Source organism: Bubalus bubalis, chromosome 11 (genome assembly GCF_019923935.1).
Source record: "Bubalus bubalis isolate 160015118507 breed Murrah chromosome 11, NDDB_SH_1, whole genome shotgun sequence".
Classification (NCBI taxonomy): domain Eukaryota; kingdom Metazoa; phylum Chordata; class Mammalia; order Artiodactyla; family Bovidae; genus Bubalus; species Bubalus bubalis.
Genome location: NC_059167.1, coordinates 84735246 through 84760880, shown reverse-complemented (window position 1 = coordinate 84760880; position 25635 = coordinate 84735246). Strand labels below are relative to the sequence as shown.

Sequence of the window (25635 nt, the reverse complement as noted above, 5' to 3'; positions counted from 1 at the left end):
CTTCTCCAGTGCATGAAAATGAAAAGTGAAATTGATGTTGCTCAGTCACATCCGACTCTTTGCGACCCCATGGACTGCAGCCTACCAGGCTCCTCCGCCCATGGGATTTTCCAGGCAAGAGTACTGGAGTGGGTTGCCGTTGCCTTCTCCAGTACATATCTGAAGAGCTCCCATTTCCTAAGTGCTCAGTCATGGAATTGTGGTTGAAATGGTCAGACTTGCTCAGAATCCCCCTTTGTCCTTTGAGTTACCTGTGGTTGAGAGTCCTTTCCTTTTGAAAGTGAAAGTGTTAGCCTTTCAGTTGTGTGTAACTCTTTGTGGCCCCCGTGAACTGTAGCCCTCTAGGCTCCTCTGTCCATGGAATGCTCCAGGCAAGAATCCTGGAGTGTGGAGCCATTCCGTTCTCCAGGGTATCGTCCCAACCCAGGAGTGAAACCTGGGTCTCCTGCATTGACTGGCAGATTCTTTAGCATCTGAGTCACCAGGGCAGCCTTTCCCTTTGCCCAATCATAAAACAAGCTGAGAGACCCAGCATTTCAGCTGTGATGTGGTTTTAATGTAATCACCCTTGGGTCATATTTAAAGTGACAGAAGTCAGCCTACAGCTAACTTCATGCCAGTGAAGCCTTTATGCCCTCAGATGTGCATATTTAATGTTAAGCCATACCATACATGGTAGTGTGTCTTTAGCATTGTTCCAATCATATAAGATGTCCTCGATGAAATAGTACTTCAATATCAGTAATAAATGCAACCTTAATGATCTCTGAAAGGAGACTTTAAAAATAAGGAAGACTTTATCCTTGCCTACATGTGTATGAGGAAGTGAAACTGACGCACTTCAGTATGAATAAAGAATTTATGGGGACTTCCCTGGCGGTCCAGTTGTTAAGACTCCATGCTTCCACTGCAGGGAGTGCAAGTTCAATCCCTGGTCAGGGAACTAAGTTCCCATATGCCACATGGTGCAGCCAAATAAAGACATCATAAATAAATAAAGCTAGTCAACTAAGAAAAAAAGCTTAGAGCAGGCATCTTCGTAGATGTCTACTAGTATAACACTCCTAGTCACTCCCTACTGTGGAGTTTTGCTTAGAGTCCATGAGCACAACCCTGACATTGATTGGGGCTCAGGGACACGGAAATTAGAGGAAGCTCTGACCCTAAGCAAGTCAAAGCTCAGTGGGAGAGGGACACTTATAAATATGTAACAACAAGCACTAACAGAGTTTTGCCAAGAGAATGAACTGGTCATAGAAAACACCCTCTTCCAGCAACTCAAGAGATGACTCTACACATGGACATCACCAGATGGTCAACACGGAAATCAGATTGATTATACTCTTTGCAGTTGAAGATGGAAAAGCTTTATACAGTTAACAAAAACAAGACTGGGAGCTGACTATGGCTCAGATCATGAACTCATTATTGCCAAATTCAGACTTAAATTGAAGAAAGTAGGGAAAACCACTAGACCATTCAGGTATCACCTAAATCAGATCCCTTACAATTATACAGTGGAAGTGACAAATAGATTCAAGGGATTAGATCTGGTAGACAGTGCCTGAAGAACTGTGGACGGAGGTTTGTAGCCTTGTACAGGAGGTGGTGATCAAAACCATCCCTAAGAAGAAGAAATGCAAAAAGGCAAAGTGGTTGTCTGAGGAGGTCTTACAAATAGCAGAGAAAAGAAGAGAAGTGAAAGACAAAGAAGAAAAGGAAAAATAGATCCATCTGAATGCAGAGTTCCAAAGAATAGGAAGGAGAGATAAGAAATCCTTTCTAAATGATCACTGCAAAGAAATAGAGGGAAACAATAGAATGGGAAAGACTAGCGATCTCTTCAGGAAAATTAGAGATACCAAGGGAATATTTCATGCAAAGATGGGCACAGTAAAGGACAGAAATGGTATGGAACTAACAGAAGCAGAAGATATTAAGAGGAGGTGGCAAGAATACACAGAAGAGCTATACAAAAAGATCTTCATGACCCAGGTAACCATGATGGTGTGATCACACACCCAGAGCCAGACATCCTGGAATGTGAAGTCAAGTGGGCCTTAGGAAGCATCACTACGAACAAAGCTAGTGGAGGTGATGGCATTCCAGTTGAGCTATTTCAAATCCTGAAAGATGATGCTGTGAAAGTGCTGCACTCAATATGCCAGCAGATTTGGAAAACTCAGCAGTGGCCACAAGACTGGAAAAGGTCAGTTTTCATTCCAATGCCAAAGAAAGGCAATGCCAAAGAATGCTCACACTACCACACAGTTGCACTCATCTCACACACTAGCAAAGCCATGCTCAAAATTCTTCAAGCCAAGCTTCAACAGAACGTGAACCAAGAACTTCCAGATGTTCAAGCTGTATTTAGAAAAGGCAGAGGAACCAGAGATCAAACTGCCAACATCTGTTGGATCATAGAAAAAGCAAGAGAATTCCAGAAAAAACATGTACTTCTGTTTCACTGACTAGGCTAAAGCCTTTCACTATGTGGATCACAACAAACAGTAGAAAATTCTTAAAGAAATGGGAATTCCAGACCACCTTATCTGCCTCCTGAGAAATCAGTATGCAGGTCATGAAGCAACAGTTAGAACTGAACATGGAACATGGACTGGTTCCAAATTGGTAAAGGAGTACATCAAGGCTGAATATTGTCACCCTGCTTATTTAACTTGTGTGTAGAGTACATCATGCAAAATGCTGGGTTGGATGAAGCACAAGCTGGAATCAAGATTGCTGGGAGAAATATCAATAGCCTCAGATATGCTCATGACACCACCCTTATGACAGAAAGGGAAGAGGAACTAAAGAGCCTCTTGATAAATGTGAAAGAGGAGAGTGAAAAAGCTGGCTTAAAACTCAACATTCAGAAAACTAAGATCATGGCATCTGGTCCATCACTTCATGGGAAATAGATGGAGAAACAGTGAAAACAGTGTCAGACTTTATTTTTAGGGGGCTCTAAAATCACTGCAGATGGTGACTGCAGCCATGAAATTAAAAGATGCTTGCTCCTTGGAAGAAAATCTATGAACAACCTAGATAGCATATTAAAAAGCAGAGACATTACTTTGCTGACAAAGGTCCATCTAGTCAAGGCTTAATGGTTTTTCCAGTAGTCATGTATGGATGTGAAAGTTGGACCATAAAGAAAGCTGAGCACCAAAGAATTGATGCTTTTGAACTGTGGTGCTGAAAAAGACACTTGAGAGTCCCTTGGACTGCAAGGAGATCAAATCAGTCTATCCTAAAGGAAATCAGTCCTGAATATTCATTGGAAAGACTGATGATGAAGCTGAAGTGCCAACACTTTGGCCACCTGATGCGAAGAGCTGACTCATTAGGAAAAAACCCTGATGCTGGGAAAGATTGAAGGTGGGAGGAGAAGGGGATGACAGGATGAGATGGTTGGATGGCATCACTGACCCGATGAACATGAGTTTGAATAAGCTCCAGGAGTTGGTGATGGAGAGGGAAGCCTGGCGTGCTGCAGTCCATGGGGTCGCAAAGAGTCGGACATGACTGAGCGACGGAACTGAACTGAAGAACAAGTGCAGTGCTCAGGCACCACTCTACATGCTGTGTAGATCCTTTGAAATCTCCAGATAGTGGAAGTGAACCTGGCTTGGGTTAAGGGAAGCGAAGGCCTCCTGAAGGAGTGCAGCTGATTCAGCAGAGGGGAGGGTTTTCTAGAAAGGGGGAGTGACAGAGTTACGAGAGTCCTTTCAGGCTCCAGTAAGGACTGAGAAACAAGAAGGGATGTTGGAGGACCTCTCAGTGGAATGAGATGCTTTTGCTTGAGCGGTGACTTCACCTGCAAATATATCTTCAGAAGTGAAGGAGCAACACCAGGAGGTGAACATGGTTTATCGACAGCCCTGGACACATTCTCAACTGTGGCTAAAAATAATAAGTATTCAAACATCGTGTAAACAGATACATTTCTTTTTTTTTTAACTTTTTATTTTGTATTGGAGTATAGCTGATTTGGCACTCCACTCCAGTACTCTTGCCTGGAAAATCCCATGGACGGAGGAGCCTGGTAGGCTGCAGTCGGTGGGGTCGCTAAGAGTCAGACACGACGGAGCGACTTCACTTTCACTTTTCATTTTCATGCATTGGAGGAGGAAATGGCAACCCACTCCAGTGTTCTTGCCTGGAGAATCTCAAGGACGGGGGAGCCTGGTGGGCTGCCGTCTATGGGGTCGCACAGAGTCAGACACGACTGAAGCGACTTAGCAGCATAGTTGATTAACAAGCTTGTGATAGTTTTAGGTAAATAGCAAAGGGATTCAGCCACACATATACATGTATCCACTCTTCCCCAAACTCCCCTCCCATCTAGGCTGCCACATAATATTGATAAGAGTTCCCTGTGCTATACAGTAGGTCCTTGTTGGTTTTCCATTTTAAATATATGCTTATTGAAGGTCAAGACTTGGGAACAAAAGGACTGGAGTCTTTCTTTATAGGGGTGACACACGGGAAGGAGAAAACCAAACCACAGTCTCTCCTGGTGTCTGTGGAGATGCAATAAAAATACAGCTCTTTTCTGCTAGCTGTTTCTAGGGTTTTGTATTATTATTATTTGCAACATAATTAACCAATCAAGACATCTTATGCTGTTTGTCCTGGAGCCCTAGATGTCTCTCTCCCTCCGTCTTCTCTTAAGCACTCTGAGTTCGGTGCTTACTCCCTGGAGAGGAAACTGACACACAGGCTCCTTCTGGATCAAGGAGGCTGCAGTGAGTCACCAGGTGCAAGGCAGGGACAAGGTTTTGAGTTTTTAAATGGCTTTGCTGACAAAGGAGGCATGATCCTGAGTTTAGACAGAGTGCACTTAGCATTTTGAGGGGAAAAACCTCTGGGGCTAAAAAGCAGCTTTTAGCAAAAAATGGCTGTGATGAGTTGTGGTATCAGTGACTCTCCAGTAAATTTCCCTGGGGGTGGGACTGACTTCTGACAATGGATTTATCCACATGCAGAGTTGTTTCTGGCTCAAAGTAAGTGAAAATGAAGGGAGGATGTTGGACAAATCTCAAATATAGCTAAAGCTCTCTTTAGGCAGATGTTAATTCTATCCCATTGCTACTCTTATATGAAATGAGAGAGGAACTGATAAACAACTTCCTGCATGCAGTTTAAGAAGAAACTTTGCAAATGGGCCACATCAAGAAGTCAGTGCAGTTCTGTGAGGTGTAAAATGTACCAGGAACTATGGGGCCAGTTGCTGGATAAACAAGTTCTCTAACTTCAGGGCTCAACTTAGGTTTCTCCTGTCATGAACTTGGCACCAGCCGCCTTATCTGGGAAATACACGTGAATGTCAGTGCTGTTTGCAGAACTCTGCTTTCATCTTCTCAGGCCACTCGGAATTTTCCATAGAAATATATGTGTGTATATGTGTGTGTGTGAAATGGGCTTTCTGGTGGCTCAGACGGTAAAGAATTTGCCTGCAATGTGGGAGACCTGAGTTTGATCCCTGGGTTGGGAAAATCCCCTGGAGAAGAGAATGGCAATCCACTCCAGTATTCTTGCTTGGAATATTCCATGGACAGAGGAACCTGGTGGGTTACAGTCCATGGGGTTGCAAAGAGTTGGACACAACTGAGTGACTAACAGATATATATGAAATATGTAAATGAATGTTTTGTGAACAGTGGCCTTATATATATAGTATATATAAACATGTAAATATTAGATACATTAAACATAAATATTCAAATAAATTTCATACAGATATATGTGTGAAATATAAGTGTATGAATCATACCCATAAATATGTTGTTATTCAGTTGCTCAGTCGTGTCTGACTCTTTGCAACCCCATGGACTGCAGCACACCAGGCTTCCCTGGTGATCTCCCAGAGTTTGCTCAAGCTCACGTCCATTGAGTCAGTGATGCTATCTAACCATCTTATCCTCTGATGCGCCCTTCTCTTCTTGTTCTCAATCTTTCCCAGCAACAGGGTCTTTTCCAATGATTCGGTTCTTTGCATCGGGTAGCCAAAGTATTGGAGCTTCAGCATCAGTCCTTCCAATGAATACTCAGGGTTGAATTCCTTTAGGATTGACTGGTTTGATCTCCTTGCAGTCCAAGGGACTTTAAAGAGTCTTCTCCAGCACCAAAATTCTTCAGTGCTCAGTCTTCTTTATTGTCTAGCTCTCACATCCATATATGACTACTGGAAAAACCGTAGCTTCAACTATGCGGACCTTTCTTGGCAAGGTGATATCTCTGACTTTTTAATATGCTGTCTAGTCTTGTCATAGCTTTTCTTCCAAGGAGCAAGTGTCTTTTAATTTCATGGCTGCAGTCACCATCTGTAGTGATTTTGGAGCCCAAGAAAATAAAATCTGTCACTGTTTCCATTGTTTCCCCATCTATTTGCCATGAAGTGATGCGACCAGATGCCATGATCATAGTTTTTTAATACTGAGTTTTTTATTCACAACTGTCACTTTTCATGATTACAAAAAGAAGTACAAAAATAGGAAGGAATATCACACTGGCAGTAAGAGAGGTATATCCTCGTCCCTCTCTCAAGATGTAATTACAGTCAATCATTTAAAATTTAAATTTCTCCATAACTTGAAATAGTATACCAACGCCTTGCTTCTTGATATATCAGCTTCAAATTTTCTCTGTTGACTCCTCACTCTGAAAGATAAAGAAATGACCCCCTTACATCCACTCTGCTGTTCTCTGTTAGCCACGTTTTATTTTCAGTTATATTTTTATTATATATAGTATATTAATAATTTTTGTTTTCTTGATTTGTCAATGTTTCAAAGGATCAATCAACTCCTTATTTTTCAAGATTAGAAATGTAGTGCCTAAGTGGTTCACCAAATTCTTCCCATGGCATTACATGTTTTGGTTTATTTCTTTATTTATTTTACCTTGGCCTATGAAATCCTTGGGAGAAGGCAATGGCACCCCACTCCAGTACTGTTGTACTGTTGCCCGGAAAATCCCATGGATGGAGGAGCCTGGTGGGCTGCAGTCCATGGGGTCGCTAAGAGTCAGACACGACTGAGTAACTTGACTTTCACTTTCCACTTTCATGCATTGGAGAAGGAAATGGCAACCCACTCCAGTGTTCTTGCCTGGAGAATCCCATGGACAGAGAAGCCTGGTAGGCTGCAGTCCATGGGGTCGCACAGAGTCGGACACGACTGAAGTGACTTGGCAGGCAGCATGAAATCCTTGCAGGAGCCTATTTTGAGGGATTTTTCTTTGCATCGTCAATAATGGCAATCATAGCAAGGGCACAATGACTGTTTGCCTTTGAAGGAATTTCACGTCTTGCCTCAGCAGATGGCAGAAGGGAGGGAAACCAGGCTTATTAATAAGATTCCTAAAGTAGCGACTGTAAAATTTGTGCTCCTTGGGGGAGTAGGAGCTTTGAATTTAAAAGTTTACTTTTTCCCACATACTTCCTGGTTAGTTATGAAAAGGATATTCTCTTTGAGAGAATATCCTCTAATTCTCTTTTAGAGATATTCTTCTTACAGATCTAGAGATACATGAATAATCTAAAGAGGGAGAAATAAACAAGCATACCTGTGGTAAACCTAGGTTTGTATAGACATGTGTACAGAGTATTTAAGAAACAGGGTTCTCTTGGGTGAATGGATGGGTTTAGGTACATTAACATCCTTTGGGTCTTTGATGCACTTACTGAATAAGAGGGAAACTCCTTTCTCTAGGAGAACAGTACGAATTTGGATAGAAAAAAAAAAGTATCTGAGAATGGAGAAAAACCTCAGTTATTTGTTTTTTAAATCCAAAGCTTTTACCAAGCTCTTTTGGAAAAACCAATTTGCTGACTGTCTAGAGGGCCCTGGAAGTGGTGGGAGGTGGCAGCATTATTGCAAAGTTGAGTTTGTTCCAAGTGACTTGGGAAAGCAGTTATTAAACATATTTGAAAACTGTGCTGAATCACTTGTAAGAAATTTTGATCTGTGGTTGTATGATTCTACGGCTGGGAAACAAAGCCCATCTTCCATCTGTAGAAGAGAACACCCACCTGTCGGGCACTTAGAGCTTCTGGAACTGCTGGATTCATCTTTGATGTCTTCTTAGATTTCAATTCAGCTAACATGTATGCATTACTATGAGCTACAAACTTGAATATATTACTAACTTACTCCTCATGGAATTCTAGGGTTGGGGGCAGTAGCATAGGGCTTGGGATTGAAATGCAGTCATTTAGGCTATTTTAGAGGAGCAGAGTACTTTTCCCGAGGTCACGTAGGCACTTTCTCATGGCAGAGCAAGGACATTTTCTAGAGCTTGTTCCTTAGGTTTTTTCACTGTGGGGATGTTAAATACATCATGTGTTGCTATGGTAGCTGGTCTTTTGATTGAATCCAGAGCAATGCAAAAGCTTAAAAAAAAAAAAAGTGCATATTGGACCCAGGCAGACCCCAAGGTCATGTTCCTTGGTGTTATCTTCATCAGGGATGATATTCTTCAGTCTCCTGGGGAACTGAAATAATTAAGTACCAAAAGGTAATTGTGCGATCACTGACAGGGACCTCTTGAGCAGTGAAGTTATGTATGGGCAGTGTCATCTCAGATTAACCAGGGTCACTAGAAACATAGCCAGAGTTTCCATAATAATTTTTGTGACTCATAGCAACTCCAAGCAATTGTCTAGATGGAACTTTGGATAGGGCCTCAAGTGCTTTAGAAGGATTCTGCTCATTATATTAAAGTACATCTTTATTCCACTTCCCATAAGAGACCAGTGGGAATAACCCTCCTTCTTAGGGATGGAAGAGAGTCATTTGAAGGGAGGTTATCTCCCAGGGGCCTTCTTTGGCTGTAAAGCTCCAGTCATAGCTGGCCCCATCCTGAGTGAGCCTGATCTCTATCTCCATGGCTTTTCCCTTGTTTCAGTTTTTTGGCTTGAAGATTATAAGGATCTGTGCCCATGGAAAGGATCAGCAGGAAATCTGCCCCAAGCCAACTCACAGTGTGATATAGAGACAATTACTGATAAGGTGAGGGTGACTCAGTCTATGGCATCAGGAAACAACCCACTTAAAGTGTAACAAATGTAAAATGATCTGTAACCTGGAAGTTTTAACTTCAGAGAGTCTGTTGAAATGAGAGGAGATCGTACACTGATAATAGTATGACAAGTACAAACAGATGTAATCTACAGAAGAGACATGAAACAGAAATTCCCCAGCCCTCCTTGGTTTTCATCTTCAATCTTCAGCTCCCTAGTCTTAGTTACTGGGGCCGCTCCAGCGAGCCTCAGAGGCCGAATCTAAACCTGTTCGCCAGGATGTCTCCTGACAGTAAGCAAGAGGAGCTTACGGCTCTCTTGTCTGAGGATCCATTACAAATTAACTATGCTATCCTCACGGCCTCGACGGGCACCTTGGCAGAGTGCTTACTGTCATGAGTTCTAGAGTTAAATCCTAACTTCCCCACATGCCCTGTGACTTTGGGCAGCTCATTTAACTTTTCTCTGCCTTCGCTTCCTCATCTATAAAATGGATATGAGTGGTTGTGCAGATTAAATGAGTAAATATACATAAATCATTTGGTGGAATAGCTGACATTTGGTGAGTGTCGATAAAAGTTAGCTATTCTTTTTTATAATTTTATTCTTTTTCTATTTTTGGCTGTGCTAGGTCTTTGTTGCTGTGTGGGCTTTTCTCTAGTTGTGGGGATCTTCCTGGATCAAGGATCAAACCCTTGTCTCCTGTATTGGCAGGCAGATTCTTTATCACTGAGCCACCAGGGAAGCCCAAAAATTTAGCTATTCTTAACACCATCATCATCCTTATCACCCCAGACATCTATATTCCTCTCCTGTACCGTAATTCTGTCTCAATAACCCACTTCCATATCTGGACTCCGTGAGGCTTGCATTTTTCTGACCAGGTCTCTCCCCTCCTCAGGAAGTATTGTCCTGACTTTCACTGGCAACTCACCTGGCCTCCTGTGGGTCATCTTTCAGGGCATCTTGTTAACCTCCTGCTGCGCCTTCCCATGCCAGGTGATCACTGGGTACCATAGTCAATCTCTGGGCTCATCTGCTTCCTGGTAACCATAGGTGGATTTGCTGTTTTAGCAACTGACCCCTCACTATGGGTCAGATGTCAACAAGCACCCCGGCCTCAGGAAGTAACTGGGGCCACACTCAAATATAAAGAACTTTTTGATCTGAGACAGGGTATCCTGAATGACCTATCACAGGTGGCTGGTAGACTTGGCAGATGCATATGCATATAATAAAAGCACCAGGCATTAGCATTAAAAACTCTGCAAAAATGTTAACAGTATTGAGCCGTTCCAGCTTTGCATGGCTATGTGTTTGGAAGAGCTCAATAGTGATACATTTGTATTACATAAATGTTAAATATTGCAGAAAAACTAGATAATACAAAATAAACAAAGTTAATTATAAAAAGAAAACATCTATAACCGATCTGGAGATAACCATTTTAATCTCTCTCACTCTCTCCACACACACAGACCCCCCCCCAACACACACACACATAATCACTTGTTTCACTTAGTAGATTGTGGACTGCTTTCCATGTCATGAAATATACATTTAGATTATCAAGCATCAAATAATTCAAAATGATTCTGAAGCTGTGTTGTTTCGTGGTCCAGCTTTTTGGCACTATTTTGCTGCCAAATGATAATGGTGATGGTGTTAAGAATAGCTAAACTTTTGGGCTTCCCTGGTGGCTCAGTGGTAAAGAATCTGCCTGCCAATGCAGTAGACTAAGGGTTTGATCCCTGATCCAGGAGGATCTCCACAACTAGAGAAAAGCCCACACAGCAACAAAGACCTAGCACAGCCAAAAATAAAAAAAGAATAAAATTTTAAAGAGGTTAAACAGACTGGCTGGGTTTTTATGGTGTACCGCTTCTGATGCTGGTAACTGCCACCAGGTTAATTAGGGTGGCTCCTGGCTGGAGCCTCATTCAGAGCAGCTTGGCTTCATGTAGGAGTGGTTATTTGAGGAACAGGACTTTTGGCCCATTTGTTCTAGTCTCTTTCCATTACGAAAACCTGCCACCCAGCAGTGGATCTCAAGTTTCTAGTGATGGCCAGGGTGGGTGTTCAGCGTTCTGGGCTCTGTCTCTGTGTCACGGTGGGACGTTTGGCAGGGTAACCCGTCTCTCCATGCCTCTGTTTCCTCCTCTTTAAATTAAAGGAGTTGTTCTTGCTTTTCTTCCGCTCTCACACTCTGATTGCATGTTAAATCATTTGGAGTGTGATTGAGGCCTGGGAGTGGCTCTTATTTGTGGCTGCATAATCTGGTGCCAGGCTGGCTGCCCCAGGATCACCAGAGGGGGGGCATTCCAAGTGTATATTCCTGGTCCTCTTCCTTATCCTCCACTGTATAAGGAAGCCCGAGAATCTGTGTTTTTAACAATCCCCTTAACTAGTCTTTCTCATTGAAAGGATGGTGCCTGCTCCTAAGCTGCCCAGCTGATCTCAACCTAGTTGAACTCTCGTTCTGGCCAAAGGGTTGTAAAAAGCATCTTAACCCCAAATCCTTCATGGAAGCAGCTGGTTTTGCTGGAAGCCTACATGGTTCCGGCTTTAGGACCACCAGCAGCTTGGCTCCCATGGCCCCTGGAGACAGCTTTCCCCAGCCTGTCAGCTTCTCACCCATTGTCAGAGCTCAGCACACCCTGCCCAGCCACCTGGCCCCCTTCCCCCGGCCCAGCTTCCATCATGTTCTACTTCACTGCTTTCTCGTTCTATATGGTTTGGCTCAGGCTGCAGTAGGGTTATGACCACCCTGCGTGTTTGTCCCAGCAGCCTCCCCCACTGCCCTTCATCAAGCAGGGGATGTTTTTCCTTCCGCCTGGTTTCATTCCCCGCTCTGTTCCCTCCCCTCATCTTCCAGGAGATCTGATGTTTCTGATACATATAGTAGATTTCCTTCTAATCCTGTAGGACTTGATCTATTGTATTAGCACTTTACTTCAGAGACTTCTATACAGGGCTTTAAATATTTAAGTGGCCGCATTCCTTTCCTGTCTGATTATTAAAATACAGACACATAGGCACACACCCTTCACCTTAGAGTGTGCTGGGTTTAAAAAGCTAGAACCTACCTTATCCACAGCTTGAATAGGAGATTCTGATCTTATTTCACATTTATGTCCCATTTTACTCATATTCGCCATTTATAAATAAGAAAGAAATAAGCCAGAAGCAGCTGGATATTAAACCTGAGTAGACTAGTATATCAGAATCACCTGGACAAATTAACAGACTACAGATTGCTGGACCTCATGCCAGACTTACTGAATCCTTGAGGGAGGGATCCACGAGTCTGCACTTCCCAGGAGCTCTCTGAATGTCTCTTCTGTAGGCTGAGACCTCGGATCTCCTGCAGTAGATAGTGAAGAGAATTTAGACAAAATAAGATGCACCGTCCTGCATTAGACGGTAGAGAGAATTTAGGCCAGAATGTAGACTGGCAGGCAGCCTGGTGGGCACTAGACTTCTTGGGGTTCAATTCAGCCTCTGCCCTCACTGGCTGTGTGACTGCTTCATGCCTCAGTTTGCTCACTAGTAGAAACAAATCTGTAAAAATATCAATAACATTGTCATCATGAGGATTAAATTAGTTAATATGTGCATACATGCTACGTCGCCCCAGTCTTATCCAACTCTTTGTGACCTCATAGACTTAGCCCACCAGGCTCCTCTGTCCGTGGGATTCTCCAGGCAAGAATACTGAAGTGGATTGCCATGCCCTCTTCCAGGGGATCTTCCCAACCCAGGGATTGAACCCATATGTCTTGCATCTCCTGCATTGGCAGGCAGGTTTTTTACCACTAGCGCCACCTGGGAAGCCCTAGTTAGTATGCTTAAAATAGTGCTGCACATGGTAAAAGCAGTGTCCGTGTTCACTGTGAATATTACCCCATGCACAAGAATGGCATGAGCAAAGTCAAACAGATGCAAATGGGTGGCCTCTCTGAGGGAGGTGAGCGGACCTCTTTGTTAAGAGCAGGTTTAGGTCCGTTGTTTTCAAATTATGGTATGCAAAATCTTCACGTGGGAAGCATGTTAAAAATGTAGTGTCGTTCCAAAGATTTGATTTAGTAAACATGGAGTGAAGCTTTGGGATCTGCATTTAAAATTTTTGATGTAGGTGATCAGCACATTTTTAGAAACCCAGGTTTCAATGGGACAGTACAGGCATTTAACATTGGTGAGGCCTCATGGGATTTGGCTTGGGCCATGAAAAGATATGGATGCTAATTGCATATTTAATATCTGCTTTATTAGGTGTGTCCAGAAAGCAGTAGAAGTATCTGGGAGGTACAGTGTGCATCCTACAACAACAAGCCGTTCATGGGCCGGTTTTATGAATGGGAACCATTTGCAGAAGGTAAGAGTAGCCCCAGCCTTGTCCACAGGAATCAGTTTTGTCTGTTCTCCAACCCTGTTGCCTTTTTGTTGTTGCTGGAGGAACCGGTGTGATGCTGGCTAGAGTGGCAGTGCGAGGAGGAGCTGGTAGGGGTCTTTACCGAAGGTAGTAATAGCTCTTAGGTGAAGCTGGACCATTAGTCAGATGGGAGAGGCTTTGGTTGAAGCAAGCAGCATCTGAGGATGAGAGGATGAGTGAGAGAGCAAGGGTCAAGAAATGAGTAGAAGCAAGAGATTCAAGCTAAACTTGTGAGGAGTGAGCCAGGATAGAGTTTCCCTTTTCCTTGGTTCCTGCTGCGAGCGCTGGTAGAATGGCTTAAGAGAGCATGTGGAGTTGTACGGCTGACAGTTGTTTGGCTTTTGTGCTGGGGGAGCCTCAAATGCAGTTTCCCAAGAGGAAGTGTGATAGGCAACCATTGCAGAGCTCATCAGTGCTGTTCTATATCTTGGAGTCACTTTCCTTTGTTTTGTTTAGATGAGGACCATTTTTAAAGTCTTTATTGAGTTTTTACCATGTTGCTTCTGTTTTATGTTTTGGTTTTGGGGCCATAGTGAGTAGTGCTGATTCCATTGTACAATCTGTGTCCACATGTGAGAAGTCGTGCCTAGGTGTAAGGCCATGGGAAGAGGGAGGCGGGGTGGATGTCTGCTCTGAAATGGGATGCAGAATTATTCTTGTCTGCACATTTGTCTCAGAGAAGTGTCTGTACCTTGGGTTGGATTCTTAAAGTGGTCTCATGACCACTGCCCGTTAGAATCACTGGGGAGGCTTCTAGAAATACTGAGCCCTGGGTGCCACTCCCAGAGATTGTGACTTAATTGATTTCGGGTGCAGCCTGGGCATGGGGATTTTTTTTTTTTAAGATCACAAGTCATTCCGATGGGCAGCTGGGGTTGAGAAACTCTAATCCAGGAGGGAGGCAGGATCTCAGAAGAGGTGGTGACTCTGGCTTAAATTAAGGCACAGAATCATGAGTGTTTTGTCAACTGTGAAATATATTCTTATGTCAGGGCAACAGTACTTGGCAGTGAGCACTTAGAGAAGGAACCCTTTCTTTTGTCTGAGCTGCACCCTTGCTTTATTGTTGGCTGTGGGTAGTAATAGCTGCTTTACCGTGGTTCACTGGGAGGCAAGGTGAATTCCTCCAGCCATGCGCTGTCTGTCCCCATTGTTTACCCTGAAGCTGGAGCCACATCACCCAACCCTCTCTGCTTAGTTCCACGTGGTCCTCTGCCAGCCACCTGATCCTGTCAAGCCTGGTAGACTCAAGTCTAGTATCAAAAGCTCTTTGCATCCCACAAAGAAAACTCATGCTGGTATTTTCGCCTATCATCAGTATTGCCTGTGGATGCCAGCTGTTGTCTATGTATGATTCTACTTTTTCTGTTCTTTTGTTTGCCCTGACTCAGGCTGGACTTTAATTGTGGGTCCTCAGGTAGGAGGGGGGGGTAATTAACATCTGATTCAACTTTTTAATTTGGAAAATTTCAAACATATGTAAAAATAGAATAATATAATTATATGAAAATAACCTCCTATATACCCATCACTTAGTTTCAACTCATGGCAAGTCTTTTTCATGTCTAGTCCGCCTGTTCGTCCCCATCCAAATATGGCAAACTATTTGGATTCACATTATATAGCATTATTCACTGGTGCATACATTGATTAAAACTCTTGGTTGTAAGTGACCGAAACCCAGCCTACCTATGTTTAAACAAGAAAGATACTTTGTCGGTCCTGTTACTGGGAAGTCCAAGAATGGGGTTGGGATTTAGATGTGGCTGCCTTCAAGGGATTCAGTAATGTTGCTGCTGCTGCTGCTAAGTTGCTTCAGTCATGTCCGACTCTGTGCAACCCCAGAGACAGCAGCCCACCAGGCTACCCTGTCCCTGGGATTCTCCAGGCAAGAACACTGGAGTGGGTTGCCATTTCCTTCTCCAAGGCATGAAAGTGAAAAGTGAAAGTGAAGGTGCTCAGTCGTGTCCGACTCTTTATGACCCCATGGACTGCAGCCTACCAGGCTCCTCCGCCCATGGAATTTTCGAGGCAAGAGTACTGGAGTGGGTTGCCATTGCCTTCTCCCCCAATAATGTTAGGAGCCTGCTTTTCTCTCTTTCTCCATCTCTTGGTCTGTTTACTTACTTCTCAGGTGGATGGACAGGCTTACATGGCTTTGAACTTGCAATCAGAGTGAGAAAGACTCTCTCTTATCCAGTGTTATGGGTTGAATTATGTCCCCCAATCTTTCTATCCCTGGTACCTATGAATTTGCTCATCTGGAAATAAGGTCTTTGCATGTAATTAAGGTTCAGGTTAAGAAGAGGTCATACTGGATGAGGGTGGGCCCTTAATCCAATACGACTGGTGTCCTTATATAAAGAGAAGAGGCACAGAGACACACATATAGAGAACATCCAGGCACAGACAGAGGAAAGATGGCCATGTGACATGAAGGCGAAGCTTAGAGTGATGCAGCTACAAGTCAGGGAACACTAAGGATTTCTGGAAAATGCCAGAAACCAGGAGGAGTAACAGAAAGCTTCTTCCCCAGAGATTGCAGAGCGAGCAGGGCCCTGCCAACACCTTGAGTTTGAATTCCCAGCCTCCAGAACTGTCAGAGAGTAAATTCTGTTGCTTTAACCCACCCAGTTTGTGGTCATTTGTTATGGCAGCCTAGGAAGCTAATATGCCTAATGAGGGCTTCGGTCTCAGAAAAACCACACTGTGATCTTTTTTGGGTCATATTCCCATCCCTGGACATGAGTTCAGGGCCTAGGTTGGGGGCAGTGGTCCTTGGGTTAACTCAGGTCATGTGACTAGCCCTCTGGTGGGAAACCCACATCCCAGGAAGCGGAAGTGGGAAAGAGGGAGTCGGGACAGACAGAAAAACAGAATCTTCTACAGTAATTATTATCTACTTCTTCACCATAAGCCACTGAAATTTTGAAGGAGCCAGTGAGAATGCTCTTTTACAAAACATTTTTACAAATGTTTTACAAAGAAAAGAAAAATGCAGAACAGCAGCAGATTAAATAAATCAACTATCTTCTGCACTGTGTTTGTTACTTTGTCTAGAAAATTCAGCATTCTTTAAAAATATTTACTGACATTAATATGTCTCACATGCCTAGGAGGAGAGGATCCCAGAGTCACTGAAACTGCATTTACTTTGGCTTTCTTTAAACAATTCTTCTTGCTGCTAAGATTGTTTTCTTGATTTTGTCCTCTTTCCTCTTAAATGACTCCCAGGCTGACCAGTGGGAGGAAGACGCTGTTAATGTTTCTGCAGGGTGTACGGCTGGAGTTTGCATTCGGCTCTTAGTTTTGTTTGGATGTCTGTTGCTGTTTGCATGTGCCTACTTAGGGGAACAGCTGCACTTATTCAACCCAGTGCCGCATAGAATAGTAAAAGCAGAGCACACTCTCTGATAAACACATTAATTTCACCACATGCTTCTTCTTAGACCTTTAACTGCATTTCCTGGACATAGTGATCTGTCCTAAGATAATGCCTCTAGGAATTTTTCTCATAGACTTAATACTGTAAAGACGATAGAAGTAGAATTCCAGGGTCTGTGTGTGCCTGTTTACTCAGTATAGTGATAGTTCATGTGTCACCCTTGTCCCCCTTCACTCCAAACCACTTTGGACTGTAAATTGTATGGTCAGTGTAGCTAGAAGAGGACACTTTAATAGATAGAGTCTTGTTTAGGTGCCTTGGAGAAAATTGTACCTGTTTTCATAACTAGAATCTAGAATTTTGCCGGGTCACTGTGGGCTCTACAGCAGCGAGTATCAGTCTTAATCCATAAGCCAGGGGACAGCTTTATATTGGTATTTTAGTGCACCGTATGTCTCCAAGAGCTGAACTAAACAGAGCACAAATCTAAAAGCCAGAAGTGAGACTGAGTCAGAAACTGGAGGTTGCCAACAGGTTGTATGACCAGGGCCAGTGTATCTGTCAGGACTGAGTAGCTTGCGCTGCAGGAACAAAGAGCCCCTGAGTCCTTATGACTTAACAGGACAAGTTTGTCTCTTGCCCAGACCACCCGTGTGATGCAGTATGTGTTCTGCTCATTCAGGGGTCCAGGCTGATAGAAGCAGCATCTCAACTTCTGCTTCCACTGAGGCAAGGAGAGGGAACAAATGAATCACCCGTGGATCCTTCCCGCTTCTCCCGGAGGTGACCGGTGTGGTTTCTGCTCACATCTCATTAGCCAAAGCAAGTGACGCATCATGTTTAACTTCGAGGGCAGCAGGGAGGTACCATCCTGCTGTGTGCTCAAAGCAGAAGCGGAATATCCATGACCACCCCAATGACTAGTCCAAGCAGGAAGCTTCGAGAGAATTCTCTGAGCTGTGTCTTCCTTCTGTAAGTTCAGGTAACTTATTAGGCTGCTTGCAAGAAGAGTAGATTTGGCTCTAGGGAATGTTATAGGTGACACAGAGTCTCTAACAGTTACAGGGCCCTGAGCCATTTAAACTATTCCTTCCCCTTGATTAAAGCTCCGAGGGGCAGGGATGGAATGTTGGTACCAAGGGGTGCTGCTGACTCCCCCTCAAGTCTATCCCTGGCACAAACCACGTTGGTCCGGGGGTCAAGGACTGTCATAAACATGGACGGTATTATCAAAACTGTATGATGTGAGAAAGGAAGGCTTAGGGCCACTGCTGGTGGACCTGGGGTTAGGATGTTTATGTTTTACTGAAGCAACTTGATTCATTCCTAGAATTCTCGCTCCCTCAGCCCACCCCTCCTGCACAGACAGTTCATAGTCATCGTGGACTTTTCAGAGTGGACAGGGAAGGCCCAAGGGAAAGGAGAGGAGTTTTCCAGTTTTCTACCCTCCACAGAGCCATTCTGAAGCTCTGGAATACCTGGCAAGACCAGGTCATGTTTGCTCAGCATTTGAGTGTATCATTGAGGACAAGGGGCTTCCCTTGTAGCTCAGTTGGTAAAGGATCTGCCTGCAGAGCAGGAGACCCAGGTTCAATTCCTGGCTTGGGAAGATCCCCTGGAGAAGGAAATGGCAACCCACTCCAGTATTCTTGCCTGGAGAATCCCATGGACAGAGGAGCATGGAGGGCTACAGTCCATGGGGTCGCAAGAGTTGGACATGACTTAGCGACTAAACCTCCACTGAGGACAAAGCAAAATCCTGAGAGCAGCCTCTTTGTGAAAACAAAACCGTGATTTTGGTTTTATACATTAGTTGAGTATGAATGAATGGTAGTGAGCTCCCCAGCAAGAAGTTGGGGATGTTTAAGGGAGATGTCTTAGGGTTGTAGACCTATATTTGAAGTCATTGTCTTTAGTGTGATAATTAAAGCCACTGTGATGGAGACCTTCAAGAGAGTATAGAATCACGAGGACAAAAATCGAAAAAGGAAAAAAAAAAAAAAAAAAGAATCACGAGGACAAGGGACTCAGGAAGAAGGTTTGACGTATACCCACGTTCGAGAAGCAGGGGAAAGAGACCCAACGATGAAAGGAGCCTGAGAAGAGGTGGCACCAAAGTATGATAGCGCCTTATATCATCTGTAATAGTAATAAAGTCTATTATGGTTTATAAAGTTCTATTACATACACCACAATGAGGGACAAATGAGATAATAGGAGTTGCAGGCACTTACTGTGTACCAAGCTAACTCCTTTAATCTTTACAGCAAGCCTGTGAGGTGAGTCCTATTATCAGCCTCACTTTACACAAGAAACAAAGTATATAATCGTTAAATAATTACCCAAGGTCACCCAGATAGGAAGTGGTAGAGCCAGGTTCCAACCTCAGAATCTGGCTACAGAATCTCTACTCCCAATGTATATGAAAGCCAGGAGAAAGATATGTTAGAGTTGTGAGCATTTTGGACCAGTCTTTCGGTGCCTGTTTTCCTTGTAAAAACTATCTGAGTAATTAAAGTTTAACCTTTCTTTAAAAAAGATAAAAGAAGGAGTGGTGGGGGAGAAGCAGTGAACACAGCTTAACACAGCCAGAAGTCAAGGGGAGGCTGGGGCCTGAGAAAATGAGACTGGGAGAGACTGTGGGGAAAGCACTGGAGAGAATCTAGCGGCTGGAATGAGCAGGGAGGGGAGGAATCTTTAAGAGGCAGGGGACACGGGTATGCCTATGGCTGATTCATGTTGATGTGTGCTAGAAACTTTCACAATATTGTAAAGTAATTATCCTCCAATTAAAAATAAAATTTTAAAAAAGAAGGTAGCCAGTGAATAGGGCTAGCTCTTCCTTTTAAAAATTGCCATGAAGAAGGCATATTGAGAGTGTTTGCTAGCTTAATTTAAGGTAAAGAGAAAGGTTTGTTTAGAATGGTAGAGAAATGAGAATTCTGGAGATTGAGAGACTGAAACTTAAAAAGGAAGAATAAGGGGTTAATAGAATGGTACCTATAAACCTAGTCTATCCTAGGGAGAAAGGTGGAAAATAGGCACCATTTTCCCTCCAGGAAAAATTATATTATTGTTTCTCTGCATGCTGTTAACACAAAACTTCTTCACCATTGAATGAAAATTCATTTATTCAAGAGCAATGAAAGCAATCATAGTTCCATAAAAAATATTTATTTAAGAATGTTCACAGCAACTTTTTTCATGATAGCTTCAAACTGGAAACAACCCAACTATTTCATCAACAGGAGACTGAATAAACACACTGTGATACATTTCTACAGTGGAGTATTACTCAGCAATAATAAAGAACACTCTACTGATACATATAATGATCCAGGTGAATATCAGAAACACTATGTTGACCAGAGTAAGCCAGATACAAGCCTATGCACTGCCTGATTCCATTTGTATTTTGTTCTAGAACAGGGAAAATTGGGCTATGCTGATGGAAGTCAGAACAGTGTTTGCCTATGGGTGTGGGGAAGGAATAGCTGGAAAGGCCCATGATAGAGCTTTGTGGAATGATGGTCATGTTCCAGATCATAATTGGCATGGCTGTTACACTGGTTTGTGTAGCTGTCGAAACCCATCGACTGCACCTTTGTGATCTATGCATTCTAGTGTATATAAACATTAGATTCTCTTTCCCATTCTGTCTTCATTCCTAAAAGTAAAATTTAGAGCTAATATAAATTTCACCATTATAGAACTATTCTAAGCAGATCCAACCAGTCCATTCTAAAGGGGATCAGTCCTGGGTGTTCACTGGAAGGACTGATGCTGAAGCTGAAACTCCAATACTTAGCCACCTCATGGGAAGAGCTGACTCATTGGAAAAGACTCTGATGCTGGGAGGGATTGGGGGCAGGAGGAGAAGGGGACGACAGAGGATGAGATGGCTGGATGGCATCACCGACTCGATGGACGTGAGTTTGAGTGAACTCCGGGAGCTGGTTGATGGACAGGGAGGCCTGGCGTGCTGCGATTCATGGAGTTACAAAGAGTCGGACACGACTGAGCGACTGCATTGAACTGAATTGAAGCCTCGCTAGTTTGCCTCTCTCTCTCTTACTCTATTTTATTTTAAATACTCATTATTATTGACCATAGAGGCACAAGAGGATTTTAGGGAGAATGTACTCATATGCAGAGTATCATTTTTGGAATCATTTAGGATCATAGGGCTTAGTTGAGCCTAGAAATCCTCAACTAGGTCCAGAATCTGAAGAAGCAAGCTGCACATCTGTGTAAATTCGCATTCTTCTTCTTTTTTTCACAAGCAGCAGACACCAATTTTGGCTAGGTCAAACACAAAAGGAGTTTGTTGGAAGGCTATCCAGTAGCTCTAAGAATCAACAGGAAGTGTGTGGGAGCAGGCTGGGTGAAGGACAGATACAAAGGGGGCTCTGGGGATCCCGGTGGACAGAACTGATGGTCTTACTTGCCTGCTGCTCGTGTTGCTGCAGTGGATACATTTTGACAGGTTTCTTCATCCAAGACTCAGAGCCCTGGAAATAAGAGCCCTATGGCTTGGCACAGGCCACATGCCCACTGCTTGGCTGGGGATAGAAGGGTCGGGGGAGTCCTGACTGACAGTCCCACCAAAACTACATGCAGAGGAGGAGAATAGATTCCCAGAAAGGAAATCCAGGTGCTGAACCAAAAGAAGGAAGAATGGTCTGGGATGGCCCCAAACAACCGATATCCATGACAGAAACTCATGACAAGTCAGGATCCCCACCTGGTTTGTCAACTGTATTTCATGAGACTTTTTGACACCTTTGAGGGACTATTGCAATTAGACTATAACGTGTGATTGTCACTCTTTCCTTCTCGTGTTTGCATTTCTGAAGATTTCTTCAGATAGGCCTCCTTATATAGGTATGGTATGTGACTGTGTGGGTTCTTTCTGCTTCCACACATTGTCAGACGTAATTTGGATTGACCAGTGTGCATTTGCAAAGGGACATGGGAGAGAGGCTGGGTGGGGTTCTGTGGTACCTTCATCCTGTGGCATGCTGTGTTGAGGATGACCTCAGGAGGAAGTGAAGGGGGCTAGTAATGGTTGTTCTTTTCCTGCTGATTTCTGTAATCCTGGACAGACTCTTTGGTGGGATTATATGTGTAACGTACACCTAGATCTGTGAACCTTAGATCAAATGGACCTTAGGAAGCATCACTACGAACAAAGCTAGTGGAGGTGATAGAATTTCAGTTGAGCTATTTAAAACTTAAAAGAGGATTCTGTGAAAGTGCTGCACTCAATATGCTAGAAAATTTGGAAAACTCAGTGGCCCCAGAACCAGAAAAGTTCAGTTTTCATTCCAATCCCAAAGAAAGGCAATGCCAAAGAATGCTCAAACTACTGCACAGTCACGCTCATCTCACACGCTAGCAAAGGAATGCTCAAAATTCTCCAAACCAGGCTTCAACAGTACACGAACTGTGAACTTCCAGATGTTCAAGCTGGATTTAGAAAAGGCAGAGGAACCAGAGATCAAATTGCCAACAGCCACTAGATCATTGAAAAGGCAAGAGAGTTCCAGAAAAACATCTACTTCCGCTTTATTGACTACGCCAAAGCCTGTGACTGTGTGGATCACAATAAACAGTGGAAAATTCTGAAAGAGATGGGAATACCAGACCACTTTATCTGCCTCCTGAGAAATCTATATGCAGGTCAAGAAGCAACAGTTAGAACTGGACATGGAATAACAGACTGGTTCCAAATCAAGAAAGAAGTATGTCAAGGCTGTATATTGTCACCCTGCTTATTTAACTTATATGCAGAATACATCATGCGGAATGCCAGGCTGGATGAAGCACAAATTTGAATCAAGATTGCTGGGAGAAAGATCAGTAACCTCAGATATGCAGATGACACCACCTTAGGGCAGAAAGCAAAGAACTAAAGAGCTTCTTGATGAAAGTGAAAGAGAGAGTGAAAAAGTTGGCTTAAAAGTCAACATTCAGAAAACAAACATCATGACATCCAGTCCCATGCTACTTCATGGCAAATAGATGGGGAAATAATGGAAACAGTGATAGACTTTATTTTCTTAGGCTCCAAAATCACCACAGATGGTGACTGCAGCCATGAAATTAAAAGACACTTGCTCCTTGGAAGAAAAGCTATGACCAACCTAGACAGTGTATTAAAAAGGCAGAGATATCACCTTGCCAAGAAAGGTCCATGTAGTCAAAGCTGTGGTTTTTCCAGTGGTCATGTATGAATGTGAGAGTTGGATAATAAAGAAAGCTGCTGCTGCTGCTGCTACTAAGTCGCTTCAGTCGTGTCCAACTCTGTGAGACCCCATAGACGGCAGCCTACCAGGCTCCACAGTCCCTGGGATTCTCCAGGGAAGAACACTGGAGTGGGTTGCCATTTCCTTCTCCAATGCATGAAACTGAAAAGTGAAAGTGAAGTCGCTGAGTCGTGTCTGACTCTTCACGACTGCATGGATTGCAGCCTACCAGACTCCTCCGTCCATGAGATTTTCTAGGCAAGAGTACTGGAGTGGGTTGCCATTGCCTTCTCCAAAAGAAAGCTGAGTGCAGAAGAATTGATGGTTTTGAACTGTGGTGTTGAAGACTCTTGAGAGTCCCTTGGACTACAAGGAGATCCAACCAGTCAATCCTAAAGAAAATCAGTCCTGAATATTCATTGGAAGGACTGATGCTGAAGCTACAATACTTGGGCAACCTGATGTGAAGAACTGACTCAGTAGAAAAGACCCTGATGCTAGGAAAAATTGAAGGCGGGAGGAGAAGGGGATGACAGAGGTTGAGATGGTTTGATGGCATCACTAACTCGATGGGTGTGAGTTTGAGTAAGCTCTGGGAGTTGGTAATGGACAGGGAACTGGTGTGCTGCAGTCCATGGGGTCACAAAGAGTCAGACGTGACTGAACCGAGTGACTGACACCTAGATCACGTGTTCCTCTCTGTATCTAAAAAGAAAGAAGGATATAGGGTGGGGCACATGGAATCATGTCTCTGTGAGTGTTTTCCTGGGAAACTGAGGATTTGGAAAAGAAAAGATTATTTGAGGGAGAACATTGCCCCTGCTCTTAAGTATTCTGGAAGGTGTAAAGGATTCATGTAAAAGCAGTTTCTTTCCTGGCATTTACACCAGTGTCATTCTAGGTAATTAGTAAAGAAAAGCCTCAGGGTATATTACAACATCTAAAAAAGCAGATTAGTCTAAATGTAAATAATTTTGAGGATTTAAAGCAAGGATAAAGCTTAAACCCATTGCAAAATATTCAATAATGAGACCCAGGCCTGTCATTCTCTCTCCTGGGAAGCTCAGCTTTCTTCAAAGACTGCCTCCATCCTCGTGGTATGTCTGGTCAGGATGAACAAGGTCAGATGTCATTATTCTACAGACTTAAGAACTGAGCCTCCAGGTTGGATGATCTGCCCTGGGTCGCAGGATAATATAGAAGGATCAGATTAAAAGAGATGTGACATAACCACAGCCTGCTGATTTCAGAGCAGCCATTTGCCTCAGGGGCTATGAAAGAATTTTTCCCTTCCTGTAACCAAGCCGTGACAGATTTGGTACCTTTAAAAACAAACAAATGTGTTTTTACTTCGACTGAGACTTTTCCAGGACATCCTGGGACTCTGTCTTAATCCTTGTAGCACAGCTCTCTCACCCTCTGAGCAGATGCCTCTGATCATAAATTGATAGAGCTGGGTCCCAAAGGAGTGGTCAGGACCTTTGGTTGCACCTTGCACGGATGTTGAGACATTAGTATGGGGCCAACATGAAGAGGTTTTTAGAATTAGAGGTCTTAGAGCTGGAAAATAATCCATGAAAATGCAGATTCTGTCTGAGTTGTAAATCCAGCCCATCCTTTTGCATATTGATGAAAGAAATTCTCCTTCATCTGCATAGTCCCTCCCCTGAAGCTGTTAAACAGCAACCGTACCTGTCGGTATGTGTTTCTTAGTAATTGCAGTGAGAGCATTCCATGAGTCAGTGGAACTTGTTAACAAAGGATTAGGAAAAATCTGTTGTATACCTGGGGTTGGGTAGGAGGAAGGGAGAGAGCAAGCTCCAGCATTCCTGTGTTTACCCAGGCGGCTGGCTTCACCTTCCTCTTCACAATGCCTACACTTGTAATAAGGCCATTCTTATAATGCCACTATAATTCATCCTGGGATGATTGTTGCCTGGCTACCCTTTGGAACCACATGGAATGAAACCTCCAGTTCCCTCTTAAGATATTTAAAAGCAGCCATCTTGTCATTCTACATTTTGTTTCACCAATCTGCTAAATATTTACTTCCTTCAATTGACTCCATATGTATTGGAGCACGCCACTTGTTTACCAACCGATCTACTCCCTTTAGAATCAATATATGAGTCATAATAAGCAGCTCTGGTTGAGCGTGTCTCTGGTGTGCAAGGCTCAGGAGCACGGAGTGTCACTGGCATGGATTAGTGATGTCTTGCATAACTATGGGAAGGGAAATGGTAGCATGTGTCCTCCTCCTTTTCTTATAGTTGATTTACTGTATTGTGTTAGTTTCCTGTGTTGCTGCTGCTGCTAAGTCGCTTCAGTCGTGTCCGACTCTGTGTGACCCCATAGACGGCAGCCCACCAGGCTCCCCCGTCCCTGGGATTCTCCAGGCAAGAACACTGGAGTGGGTTGCCATTTTCTTCTCCAGTGCGTGAAAGTGAAAAGTGAAAGTGAAGTTGCTCAGTCGTGTCTGACCCTCAGCGACCCCATGGACTGCAGCCTTCCAGGCTCCTCCATCCATGGGATTTCCCAGGCA

The 25635-nt window shown here is 43.6% G+C and overlaps 1 protein-coding gene, 1 long non-coding RNA gene and 1 other non-coding gene across 6 annotated transcripts in view; 2 read left to right on the top strand and 1 right to left on the bottom strand.

Moving 5' to 3' along the window:
• THSD4 (thrombospondin type 1 domain containing 4) overlaps nt 1-25635 on the top strand; it is a 668521-nt gene that overhangs the window by 136611 nt on the left and 506275 nt on the right. For all 3 annotated transcript variants that reach the window (XM_044925374.2, XM_025296515.3, XM_044925373.2), the window contains one exon: nt 13301-13403. In XM_044925374.2, the coding sequence (XP_044781309.2) occupies nt 13301-13403 (103 nt within the window). The remainder of the gene's footprint in view (nt 1-13300; nt 13404-25635) is intronic.
• On the bottom strand, nt 6429-13675 carry LOC123328182. 2 transcript variants are annotated; one of them, XR_006542965.1, is made up of 4 exons: nt 13543-13675; nt 12308-12392; nt 9963-10071; nt 6429-6666 (listed from the first exon to the last, which is right to left on the bottom strand). It is a non-coding gene; the product is annotated as an uncharacterized LOC123328182 (long non-coding RNA). The 2 variants fall into 2 exon arrangements; XR_006542964.1 differs by lacking the exon at nt 13543-13675 and adding an exon at nt 12649-12709.
• Nucleotides 18383-18454, top strand: TRNAC-GCA. Its single transcript has one exon. It is a non-coding gene; the product is annotated as a tRNA-Cys (tRNA).